This window comes from Thamnophis sirtalis, unplaced genomic scaffold (genome assembly GCF_051295495.1).
Source record: "Thamnophis sirtalis isolate CommonGarterSnake01/CBP01778 unplaced genomic scaffold, rThaSir2_p1.2 scaffold_1, whole genome shotgun sequence".
Classification (NCBI taxonomy): domain Eukaryota; kingdom Metazoa; phylum Chordata; class Lepidosauria; order Squamata; family Natricidae; genus Thamnophis; species Thamnophis sirtalis.
In genome coordinates, this window is record NW_028261381.1 from 164,364,956 (window position 1) to 164,378,371 (window position 13,416).

Genomic DNA, 13,416 nt, shown 5'->3' on the forward strand with positions numbered 1-13,416 from the left:
GACAGATACAATTGTGTATCGTCCGCATATTGGTGTTATTTTATCCCGTGCCTCCGAATGATCTCACCCAGCGGTTTCATGTAAATGTTAAATAGTAGGGGGGATAAGACCGAGCCCTGCGGCACCCCATATGTTAGGGGCCTCAGGGACGATCTCTGCCCCCCGACCAACACCGACTGCGACCTGTCCGAGAGGTAAGAGGAGAACCACTGCAAAACAGTGCCTCCCACCCCCACCTCCCGCAGTCGTCGCAGAAGGATACCATGGTCGATGGTATTGAAAGCCGCTGAGAGGTCAAGGAGAACCAGGATGGACGCATGGCCTCCATCTCTGGCCCTCCAGAGATCATCGGTCAATGCGACCAAAGCGGTTTCTGTGCTGTTGGCTGTTGTTTCTTTGTGTTGCCAAGCCCTCACCTCGTAAGTACTTGAAACACTGGTGGTAAGTCAATGAATTCCTATGAACTTACCAGGGGCCCATTTTTCCTAGGCTTCAATCATTCCCCTGGCTGTTTTTGTGCCTGCTCGTCCAACAATCTTAGTAGCTGCAAAATTGAGGGTATGTCCTGATTCATTGCAGTGTGATGCTACCAATAATTTGAGTCTCCTCGTCTGGCTGCTTACTTGTATTTTTGCAATTTATTGTATTACTTTAACAGAATCTTACATGCCTGAAAGTACATCTTTCCCCCCACTTTTCTCTGGGAAACTAGGGAGGGTCTCTTCTGATATTGTTTCTGAGGGTTGAGCTGCTTCTTATCTAACATTGCTTAGTCTGAGGTTCTTCTGTTTCCCAAAGTCATGGCACAGATGACTGAATCTCCCTCCCAAACCCTTACAGCTCCTTCCTTCCTTTTTAAGGAAGGCTGTTAAAATAAATTATTCCTCCACGCCTTGGAGGTTGAGAAACTGCAACAGTTCTTCTGTGGGTTTTTTTTTCTTTAGCCAGTGATGATTGTTCTTGATTTTAGATGGCTTATTAGATTCTTATTGTATTTAGATTTTCATCCCTTAATTACTCTGTAAGTAACTCAAGGCAGTGAAGGTTTCTAATACTCCTCCCTCCTCCTATTTTCCCAACAACAACCCTGTGAGGTAGGTTGGGCTGAGAGAGAGTGACTGGCTGAACATCATCCAGCTGGCGTTCATGCCTAAGGCAGAACTAGAATTCAGTCTCCTGGTTTCTAGCCTCGTGCCTTAGCCACTAGACCAGTGATGGCTAACCTTTTCCAGACCGAGTGCCCCAGGCACGCATGAATCCCCAAAATGCAATGTGTGTGTGCCCCCCCTGCATGTGCCCCCCCTGCATACGTGTGCGGCAGGGGTGGGTTGCTGCCAGTGTTAGTGCCAGTTCGCAACTCATGCACAATGTGTGCCCGCGTGAAAGATGCGCGCTGCGTAGGTGTGCGTTCTTTAATGTCAATTGTTCTGCGCGCATGCACAGGACAATTTACTGTGAACTGCGCATGTACAGTCACTAAAATCCAAAATGGCGGCGGCCAAGTGGCAGCGAGGGAACCGGTTCAGGGGCATGGCAGTCCTGAGTAGCTGCCAATTCCGCGACCCAGGTCTGAATTCCACTACTGGTTCAGACGAACTGGGCCAAACCGGCAGCAACCCACCTCTGGCGCGTGGCCCCCATACTCACCCCCCCATGGATGCTCAGGCGCCCCCACGCGCCTCATCCCCACGCATGTGCAGCAGAGACCCGAAGACCAGCTGGCCAGCAGGAAGCGCACACGCATGCGGGGTGGAGCTGAACTGGGGGGACAGCTCGCGTGTCCGCAGAGAGGGCGCTGCGTGCCACCCCTGGCCCGTGTGCCATATGTTCACCATCATGGCATTAGACCAAACTGGCACTGATGCATTAGATCCACAGAAAGCAACCGTAATACTGGAGCAAAATCCCAGGGCATCCTGAGCAGTGTTTTTCAACCTCAGTAACTTTAAGAAGGGTGGACTTCAATTCCCAGAATTCCTCAGTCAACATGAAGTCCACCCATCTTAAAATTGCTGAGGTGGGCCATAAGTTGGAGACACACCATGCCTGGTGGTCTGTGTCTGAAGTCCAAAGCTCTGAAAGGGGTTTGATTGCTTTGCCTTGGTCTTCACGTTGCTAATCTGCTATTACAAAGGGCATCCCTGTTTCTATAGTTGCTGGTTGTCCTCTTTGGTTTACTTTCATTTGTTATGGAATGTTGTTAAGGGCAACACAATCCTGCTCCGTTTTGAGAGAGGAGGTGACATCAACGTATGTACTACAAAACCTCTTGTATCTATAACCTTTAACTGGGGAAACAGTGCATCAAAAGCAACATTTTTGAACCAAGATACCTCAAATAGGCTGTCTTGCAGAATGCATCCAAAATCCAGGGCCCACAGATATATATTTTTTCATTTTCATAACATATAATCACTTGTATACTATTACATAACCAACATCATATTGTATTATTAAATGTTTACATCAATTCATCTTACCAACAACTCCCAAAAACCAATTATTGACTCTTCTGCTCTCCATACACCATATTTGTACTTAACAATACAATGCAATACGATAGCAGACTTGGAAGGGACCTTGGAGATCTTCTAGTCCAACCCTCTGCCTAGGCAGGAAACCCTATACCGTTTCAGACAAATGGCTATCCAACATCTTCTAAAAGACTCCCAGTGTTGGGGCATTCACAACTTCTGGAGGTAAGCTGTTCCACTGATTAATTGTTCTGTCAGGAAATTTCTCCTCAGTTCTAAGTTTCTTCTCTTCTTGATTAGTTTCCACCCATTGCTTCTTGTTTTGTCCTCAGGTGCCTTGGAGAATAGTTTGACTCCCTCTTCTTTGTAGCAACCCCTGAGATATTGGAAGACTGCTATCATGTCTCCCCTGGTCCTTCTTTTCATTAAACTAGACATACCCAGTTCCTGCAACCATTCTTCATATGTTTTAGTCTCCAGTCCCCTAATCATCTTTGTTGCTCTTCTCTGCACTCTTTCTAGAGTCTCCACATATTTTCTACATCATGGCGACCAAAACTGAATGCAGTATTCCGGGGGCAAAAATGAGCAAAAAATGCCCTAGTTTTTGCTCATTTTTGCCCTCCCCAGCCCCCAGGAGCACTCTGGAAGCCTCCTAAAGGCTATGCACAGCCATTTTTGCAAAGGGGGTGGGGTTTCAGGAGACCAAAAATGCTGTATTCAGTGTATAAGATGTACCCAGATTTTCACCCTCTTTTTTGAGGGGAAAAGGTGCGTCTTATACTCCGAAAAATATGATATCTACTGCTTCATAGTGCTTTACAGCCCTTTCTAAGCAGTTTTACAGGGTCAGCCTGTTGCCCCCAACAATCTGGGTCCTCATTTTACCTCAGAAGGATGGAAGGCTGAGTCAGAGAGTGAGATTTGAACTGCCAAATTGTAGGCAGCCGGCAGTCGGAAGTAGCCTGCAGTACTGCACTCTAACCACTGCGCGACGGTGGCTCATATAAAGAGCAACTGCATTATGGTTTTGGCAGGAGACCGGGGGTGGGGTGGGGTTTGCACACATTGGTTGCACATTAGGCGCCCTAGTGGTACAGGGGTCAAATACACTATTGCAGACAAACTCTATCCACAGTCTGGAGCTCAATCCTGATAGGACTACCAAGAGTTGCCTGAGCAATTCTGCATATATAGCAATAGCATTTAGGCTTATATACTGCTTTACAGTGCTTTACGGCCCTCTCTAAACTGTTTACAGAATCAGCCTGTTGCCCCCAACAATCTGGGTTCTTATTTTACCTCAGAAGGATGGACGGCTGAGTCAACCTTGAGCCTGGTGAAATTCAAACTGCCAAATTATAGGCAGCTGGCAGCCAGCAGTAGCCTGCAGTACTGCATTCTAACCACTGTGCCACTGTGGCTTCTTCAGGCCTCTAAGCCAGCCGTGACCCGACAAATGCGCGAACGACAAAAGCGCGCCATCAAAAGCGTGGCGCTAAAATCGTGGCGCTAAAACCGCTATGTCAAAAGCGCGCCGACAATAGCGCGCCGACAGAAGCGCGATTTAAGTTAAGGTAAGGTTTAGGGTTAGGGTTAGAGTTAGGTTTAGGGTTACAGCGCACTTCTGTCGGCGTGCTGTTGTCGGCGCGCTTCAGCGCTCATTCGTCGGCGCGGTTTTGTCACCGCGGTTTAGTCAGCCGTGCTTTTGTTGTTCGCGCATTTGTGGTGGAACCTAAGCCAGCACCTCAAACTGGCTCTCCCTTCATTACTTATTAACATTTCCCCCCCCTTTTGTACAGTTGTTAGTTGTGCAAAGTAATCCAACCAACATCCCAAACTATTTCCTTTTGTTTTTTGTCAACTGTCATTTCCTTGATCTTAGCTGTTCTGATGAGGAAGTGACATCTTGTGGAGTCATCCTGCGATTCGCCCACATTTCCGTTTGTGTCTCCTGATTTCTTGGAAAAAAGCACCACACCCGCCAGTAAGTTAACCAGCGGCGCCAAAGTTTAGTTAAACCAACCTTATGTTCCTTCCTTCCCTTTTTAGTAATCTTGATCTTCAATCCTTTCAAATAATCATTTAGGTGAGATGAGCAGTGTAGAAATTTGATAATCAATGTCTTAAAACCTGATTTCAGTTTTTACTTTGTCCCTGCTCACAAAATTCTTAGAAGGTTTAACAAGTCTCTTTTGTAAACCCAGTGTAGGAAAGTTGTCCAGCTGTCTCTTGTGCTGTTATTTGTACATCCTTTTAATTATTAAGAAATCAGTCATTTTCAGTTGTATATCTGGTGTAGCATCTTTTTTCATATCATTCTTGTAGCCTTTGGTTTAAAAATCCACTTTCAGTTCTGTGTTGCTTTGTAAAACTTGTTCTCTCTTCCATAACATCTTGCAAACACTGTGTATCATGGCAGACACTTTTTAAAATTAATTTGGGTCCGTTGTTCAAAAATATCCCTCAATATTTTCAATATTAAGGTGTTTTGCTTCATTTTATATTAATAAGTAAAAATTGAGTGCTTTTCTCCTTTAATTTACTTGAGAGACCGCCTACTGCCAATCACCTCCACTCGACCAATTAGATCCCACAGATTAGGCCTCCTCCGAGTTCCGTCAGCCAGTCAATGTCGACTGGCAACCACGCAGAGGAGAGCCTTCTCTGTGGTAGCTCCGACCCTATGGAACGAACTCCCTGTGGAGATTGGTACCCTCACCACCCTCCAGACCTTCCACATAGCCCTTAAAACCTGGCTGTTCCGACAGGCCTGGGGCTAAAGACCTTAACCCTGCCCGAATAGTATGAATGTTGTGCTTTTAATGATGTATTGTCTTATATGTAACTTAATTTGTCCTCCCCTCCCCCTGAACTGTGAGCCGCCCTGAGTCCCCCCAGGGAAAAGGGCGGCATACAAATAAAGTATAAGAGCCGAGATGGCGCAGTGGTTAAATGCAGCACTGCAGGCTATTTCAGCTGACTGCAGTTCAGCAGTTTGGCTGTTCAAATCCCACCAGGCTCAAGGTTGACTCAGCCTTTCATCCTTCCGAGGTGGGTAAAATGAGGACCCAGATTGTTATTGGGGGCAATATGCTGACTCTGTAAACCGCTTAGAGAGGGCTGAAAAGCCCTATGAAGCGGTATATAAGCCTAACTATTGCTATTGCTATCTTATCTTAATTGCACTGTAATCTTTAGTTCCTCTGGTTCCCTCTAGTGTCCAGTTTTCAAAGTTCTATCTCCCCCCCCCCCCCCCCCAAGAATTCAAAACAGAAACATTTTCCCTTAGGAAGAATTCTTATAATTAATCCCAAAATCTTATTTTAAATCCATTAGTTAGTCCATTTGTAACTTTTGAAAATCAAAGTTCTGATCACCCTTTTTCTGTTTATTCCAAAATAATGTTTGTTTGTTTTTTTTAAAAAAAATCCTTACACTTGTATTTAAAACTTCTTTTGCTAAGGAGTATGGAAATTGACCTGGTGCTGTAAAACTTGTTGGTCCACTGTTACTAATAGCTGAGAAGCAGTTAACAAACTCTTTCAAAAGCGATTAGAAAAGGAAGTGTGCAAACCCAGCATCCTTAGAAAAGATGTCAACTGTGGTTTGAGTGAAGATGGCTAAGTTCAGGGGTGCGATTTTGCTAATTTTACATTTGGTTTGCCAAACTGGTAGTTACCAAGAACCGGCAGGCCCCGCCTGTCTGCAAGGAGTATAAACCCTTCCATTCCCCCACATTCAGTCAGAGCAGAAGAAGCTTTTTGTATGAGAAGCAAAATGTCTTCAAAGAAAAACCAGAAAGTCCAGTTGCCTTTTCAAAAAGCACCTTTGGGACAACATGACCTGGATGACTGAGGCTCTCCATAGACAAATACCCATTATAAATAACCAAGGACTTTTGGCTTGTGCCTATAAACTATTGATATGAGCAAAGCAACGTCTCAGTAAGGGAATTATAGCATTGGAAGACGCTCAAAGAGTATCTTGATCAGGCCTTTGCAATTTGAAGGAAAACTAGTTAAACTCCTCTTAAGAAGTGGCTGTCCAGCTCTTACGATCAGGACAACTTTCCTTCAGAAGTTCAGCATAACATCTGGCTGCAGTGCAACAGATCAGTCCCCAAACTGGACAATATTCATCTGTGTCCAGTTTGGGGACAAGAAGAGAAGGAAAGAGGTGAGATATGCCAGTGTTAGTGCTTCAAGCACCGACAAAGTTAACCATAATATGTTTGTTATGGGTGAAGATGGCAGTAATGATCAAGATACAGAATTCAGGGTTTTACCTTTCCACCCAGACAAACCAGCCTTTTTGAGAGTAATCTTCCTCTAAATCAGGGACGCGGTGGCTCAGTGGCTAAGATGCTGAGCTTGTTGATCAGAAAGGTCGGTAGTTCGGCAAGTCAAATCCCTAGCGCCGCGTAACAGAGTGAGCTCCCGTTACTTGTCCCAGCTTCTGCCAACCTAGCAGTTCGAAAACACGTAAAAATGTAAGTAAAAAAATAGGAACCACCTTTGGTGGGAAGGTAACAGCTTAGTCATGCTGGCCACATGACCACGGAGACATCTTTGGATAGCGCTGGCTCTCTTGAAAACGGAGATGAGCACCGCTCCCTAGAATTGGGAACGACTAGCACATATGTGTGACATATGTAGCACATATTTACCTCTAAATCAGTATCTATCCCCTCCCCCTGTATTTTACAGATCAATATTTAGCAAAGTAAAAACATAACTGGAAATTTTTTTTTACTTAAGATAGTTTAATTATTTCTTAAATAAAAAACCCCACATTTATTTATTTTTACTTTTTAAATACAAATAGGTAGAAAAAGGGAATGGATTAGGTGGTGGAAGATCTTGCTTTATTGCTAGTACTCCACTAGCTGCACAAGGGACCAACTGGGGGAATGAAGTGGTCAAAGGAAAGAATCTTCCCATAAAGGGTCAAGGAAGATTTGTGCAAAATATGCTGGGATTGTCCATGTTGGGTCCAGAGAGCAAATAAGGGCAAATCCAAGCTGGATGAAACAGTTCTTTGGATTTCCATTCTGTTGCAACTCCATCCTGTCCAAGCTTTGCTCCTTCAGATGCCTCAATTCACCACAGCCGGTGATTCTCCTTCCTCCAGATACTGGGAGTTGCTTGGATTCACCCCTGTTAATCCTGAAATCGCAACATCATCTGCAGGAGAAACGCAATTCATTAGCCAGAATTTTTCCACATGCATTCCACTCTTAAAAAAAAAAAGTATAGATATTCTTTGACTTACGACCACAATTGAACCCAAAATTTCTTTGCCAAGTGAGAGAGTTAAGTCAATTTTGCCCCGTTTCACCACCTTTCTTGCCACAGTTGTTAAGTGAATCAGTGCAGTTGTTAAGTTAGTCACACAGTTGTTAAGTGAACCTGGCTTTCCCATTGACTTGGCTTCTTGGAAAGTGATCACATGACCCCGAGATACTGTAACCGTCATAAATCTGAGTCAGTCGCCAAGGGTGTGAAAGTTGGCATGGCCATGGTGGCGCCGTGGTTAGAATGCAGTACTGCAGGCTACTTCTCCTGAACTGCCGGCTGCCAGCAGTTTGGTTTGACTCAGCCTTTTGAGGTCAGTAAAATGAGGACCCAGATTGTTGGGGGCAAGGTGTTGACATTGTAAACCGCTTAGAGAGGTCTGTTAAGCACTGTGAAGAGGTATATAGCACTTGCGAGTGAAGCGAGCAAGCACAAAGTGTGTGCTGAGCAAACCAGTAGGATCCCACCCCTGACCAGTGACGTGCGGTGAGGTTTATGGCTCGTGAGGCACTGACATGGGTTTCAAATTTTTTTAGACTTGTGGACTTCAACTCCCAAATTCCACAGCCAGGCATGCTCAGTTCCGATTTAAAGCGACAGCATTTGTTTTTCTCCTTTGCGAAAAAGTTTTACTGCGTTCTTTTTCTTCTCCCTCCCCTTCCTTCCTCCCTCTCTCCCCCCTCTCTCAAACAGACACACGGACACAGAAAAGTTGGATCCCTCTCTCTCTCACTCACTTTCAAACAAACACAAACACAGAAGTTGGATTGGATATATTTTCCAATGGCTTGAAAGCAGCTCCTCTGCCATATCCCCCCCCCCCCAAAAAAATTCCCCTGCTCCTTCCAATCCGAGCCTTTGATTGCAGGTGGAGCCACGTTGCCTTTTCAAACTTGTAATCAGTGAAGTTGGGCTTATATACTTTTATCCAGCTGTGTATGTGTGTGCGTGTGTTTGAAAAGGCAACGTGGCTCTGCATGCAATCAAACTTTTTGAATTCCTCCCCCTCCCTCCGACCCACACGTACCTTTTCCAGCTGTTTCAGGGGGGATTTCAACTCTGCTCTTGCCTGCCATCATGAAAAGAAAAAAAAATGTAAAAGGAAAAATCCATGAACTGAGGTCAGGCTGAGCTAGTTGCTGCCAGAGCCTCGAAAAAAACGCCCTCTACAGGAGGCAGGAGAACGACGTGTCTGATCTACGTCAGGAATTTTTTGGCTTTTAACCCTTGCTTAGCTCTGCTTGAGTGATCATAAAGTCAGACCGTTCTCCTGCATTTAACCACTGAGCCAAGGTGGCGCAGTGGTTAAATGCAGCACTGCAGGCTACTTCAGCTGACTGCAGTTCAGCAGTTCGGCTGTTCAAATCCCACCAGGTTCAAGGTTGACTCAGCCTTCCATCCTTCCAAGGTGGGTAAAATGAGGACCCGGATTGTTGTTGGGGGCAATATGCTGACTCTGTAAACCGCTTAGAGAGGGCTGAAAGCCCTATGAAGCGGTATATAAGTCTAACTATTGCTATTGCTATTGCTCCTGCTGCCTCCTGTAGAGGACACTTTTTTAGAGGCTTTTTTAAACAGTTAAGCACTAAGCAGAGTCATCCATGGTGATTCTGGCAGCAACTAGCTCAGCCTTTTTCCTTTTACATTTTTTTTCTTTTCATGACGACAGTGGTGAGGCTTTGCCTCTCCTGACTGCACATCCCTGCCCGTGATAAATGACGTTGTAGACCTCCCTCTCTGTTCAATTTTGACATAGATGGCCTCTTTGACCCCGATTTCAAACCAGCAGTCCTTTCTGTCCAAAACATGGACTTTGTTATCTTCAAAAAAGTGGCATGTGTCTTGTAAATACAGGTGGACTGCTGAATCTAGTCCTAATGGGTTTATTCTCCTATATTGTGCCATGCGCTTATGGAGTGGTTGTTTTGTTTCTCCACCATCCAGTCAGAACTGAAGAAGCTTCTTGGATGAGAAGTGAAAAGTCTTCAAAGAAAAACCAGAAAGTCCAGTTGCCTCTTGAAAAAAGCACCTTTGGGACAACCATGACCTGGAATTCTCCCCAGATAATTGGGGTTCTAAGTCATGGTTCCATCACAAAACCGCGGAGTACAAAATCGCGCTCGATGAAAGCGCGCATTTGACGTCATCACAGCGCGATGAAAACATCGTGCTGTGATCGAAAAATGTAAAAATAAAGCGAAAACCTTACCCTAACCCCCCCCAAACCTAACCCTAAACTTAACCCTAAACCTAACCCTTAACCTAACCCTAAATCTAACCCTAAACCTAACCGTTAACGTAACGCTAAACCTAACGCTAACCCTTAACCTAACACTAAACGTAACCCTAACGCTTTAAACCTAACCCTAACCCTTAACCTAACCCTAACCCTTACCTCTATGTGAATCGGCTTGCTTTAATTTTAATTTTATTTCAATTTTTAATTTTTTTCATCGCGCTGTGATGACGTCACATGCGCGCTTTCATCGAGCGCGATTTTGTCCTCCGCGGTTTTGACGGGTCACGCTAAGTCATAGGGCTATCTGTAGTTACAGCTGCACTTCTCTGCTTCCCTCTCCCACCACCCTAATTTGCCCATCGCAGCAAATCCTACTTACGGAAGCGGATGCTGATTGGCCAGATCATGATGGTGGCTAGGAACAGGGCAGCCACAATTGCCATGCCTCCAGTAACCGAGACCATTACCCAGTGGTAGAAAGTCACACAGCCGTTGCAACAGAGCTGAGTCCTGGATTTTGTGAAGGGTGGGGATGGGGACGAGAACAGAGAAAAAGAAACGCAACATGAAGATAAATATTAGCTTGTGTAGACTGCTCTTACAACATGGAGGCTCTCTCTTCAGAACCCCTGGCTTAAGCAAAGCTGGCAATTCCACCGGAGGACATAAAAACAGTGTAGGATCAAAACAAACAAACAAAAAATTGGATGGAGCAATGTTTCTCATTAGTGCCATTTCAAGAGTCTTGCGGAGCCTACTACCAATGCCGTTCCTCAATCACTGTACACTTTATGGTAGGCTGCTTTGGTACATGGAGGATTCCCCTCAGCTATGATCTCTCTAACGCTCCCTCTTGAAATTCCCATTTCCAAAAGATCTCAGTCCAGATATTTTAAAGTTAGGAGGTTCCACAAGATATGCCTGTATTTTTCAGAGTATAAGACGCACCAAGATTTCGAAGAGGCAAATTAAAAAAAAACCATTTTCCACTCTGCAGACCTCCCAAAAATGGACCCATTTTTTGTCAAAAAGGGGGCATGAATAACCTTTAAGAGGCTTATAGAGTGCTCCTGCAGGATGAGTGGGGGGTTGGGCTAAAAACAAGCAAAAAATGGCTCGTTTTTCACTCATTTTTGCTCTCCTGAGCCCCCAGGAGCACTCTGGAAGCCTCCTAAAGGCAATGCACAGCCATTTTTAAAATAGGGCGGGGTTTCAAGAGGCCAAAAATACTGTATTCAGTGTATAAGATGCACCCAGATTTTCACCCTCTTTTTTGAGGGAAAAAGATGCATCTTAAACTCCGAAAAATACAGCAATATGGTTTGTGAGCATAACGTAGGCAGTAATGTAATATGAAAACTGAACTACGGTTTGATCAATCATAGTTTCCACTTGTAATATACCTGTACAGGGTCCATATATCAGTATTTAAGGTTTGTCTTAATGCATAAAACTTAAATCATAATGGTTTGCAACTGCCCTGGACAGCCTAGTGGATACTATAGTACAGCCAATTATGGTTTATTAAATAAATTGTGATTAAGTAAATCCCGGTTTAACACTAGTATGTAATGGACAATACATGATGAATCCAGCATCATTCAAATGGGCGTTTAAAAAGCCCAACCACCCCACTTGGCATGTTCTGACAAGCAGAAACTGTTATGTACTGAATGTATATACCGTATTTTTCAGAGTATAAGACTCACCTTTTTCCCTCAAAAAAGAGAGTGAAAATCTGGTGCATCTCATACACTGAATACAGCATTTTTGGCCTCCCGAAACCCTGCTCCCTTTGCAAAAATGGCTGTGCATAGCCTTTAGGAGGCTTCCAGAGTGCTGCTGAGGGCTGGGGAGGGCAAAAAGGAGTGAAAAATGGGCCGATTTTTGCCCCCCCTTGCCCCCAGGAGTTCTCTAAAATACTCCTAAAGGCTATGCATGTCCTTTCTTTGACAAAAAATGTTCGCCGTCTCTTTGGAATGGTTTAGTTCCGATTGGAGCACCCAGCGGCAAAAGTGTTGGCTGCGGTCTCGGAGCATCGAGACCGCACGTCCATATTGTTGCGACGTTGGCTCCTCCCTCAGTTCTATCTTGAGTCAATAAATGCCGTTGTATCTATGCTGGCCTGCTTCTTGCCTACTAAATCCCACTACACAATAGAAACATTTCTCCCAAAAGTACCCTCCATTTTCTCTGCTCTTTGAGTCACTGATGTACCAAAGAGGCCTGCTCACCAACCTTCTTTCCACCCACATGGCTCTCTCACTGTGGCCCACCCTTCACTTACGGGCATGGATGCAGGTCCTGGATAATCATCACCGACAATCCATTGGCGACTTTATCAGTGAAGCTCATGGCCCCGTAGACGAATGCGCCGCTGTGCTATCGGAGAAAATGAGCCACAGATGTATCAGGACCACTGTTGAGTGGCTGCCAGGTCTCACCCTGGACAGAAAGCAAAACTTTGAAACAAAAAGAAGAGGCAAACCACAAGATAGCTCTACAGGATAGTACAGGAGTGTCAAACTCAATTTCATTGAGGGCTGCATCAGGGTTGTGTTTGATCTCGGGGGTTGGTGGATGGTGGTCATGGCCAGCATGACATCACCCATGTCGGGGCGCCTGTGGTAGCCCAAGCACTCTGTCAGCAAAAATGAGGCCTGGGACGGCTGTGCGTGGCCCTCCTGAGCTCTGTTTTTGCTGGGAGAGGGCTGTAGCAGGCCGTCGCAGCTGAAAATGGGGCCTGGAATGGCTGTGCGTTGCCCTCCCAAGCTCCGTTTTTGCTAGCAGAAGTGGGACGGTCCTTTACTGTTTCTAGGGCGGCCCTGCGGGCCGGGTCTAAGCACCCCGCAGGCCAGATTCAGCCCATGGGCCTTGAGTTCGACAGCTCTGGTATAGTACCATTCTGAGACTTGCATTCTTTTTTTTCTCTTTTCTCTTTCCTTCCCCCCCCCCCCCCCAACACTTGTGGTAGATCTTTGCTTACAGTAATGTTTCTCATTCTCGGCAGCTTTAAGGCGTGTGGACTTCAACTCCCAGAATTCCTCAGCCAGCATTCCTCAGGGAATTCTGGGAGTTGAAGTCCACATGTCTTAAATCTCCTGAGGATGAGAAACACAGGTGTACAGCATGGCAATAAACCATTTATTTCTAAGCCTCTCTGAAAGCACCTTCTGTCCTTCATATTCCCCATAAAAACAAATAAACGAGTGGCCTTACGTGCTTCTAAAAATAAACAAAAGTGTTATATTATGACACCCTAAGACTCCAAGTACACTTTGCCTTTTAGTCCCTGCAACATTTTTTAGTCAAGACGTGGGAATTGTGCAAAAATGCTGCAAATGATATACAGCCCACGAGCCCCACCTAATTCAAGATGGTGACCACCATGGTGGGATTCAAGTCC

The 13,416-nt window shown here is 45.2% G+C and overlaps 1 protein-coding gene across 1 annotated transcript in view; it reads right to left on the reverse strand.

Moving 5' to 3' along the window:
- Positions 1 to 7,324: 7,324 nt before the first annotated feature.
- The window catches only part of MFSD12 (major facilitator superfamily domain containing 12), a 39,435-nt gene continuing 33,343 nt past the window's right edge, over positions 7,325 to 13,416 (reverse strand). Inside the window, exons 8-10 of the mRNA XM_014057740.2 lie at positions 12,298 to 12,392; positions 10,390 to 10,520; positions 7,325 to 7,660 (exon numbers count right to left, since the gene is read on the reverse strand). Coding sequence (XP_013913215.2) covers positions 7,572 to 7,660; positions 10,390 to 10,520; positions 12,298 to 12,392 — 315 coding nt within the window. The 3' untranslated portion in view covers positions 7,325 to 7,571. The remainder of the gene's footprint in view (positions 7,661 to 10,389; positions 10,521 to 12,297; positions 12,393 to 13,416) is intronic.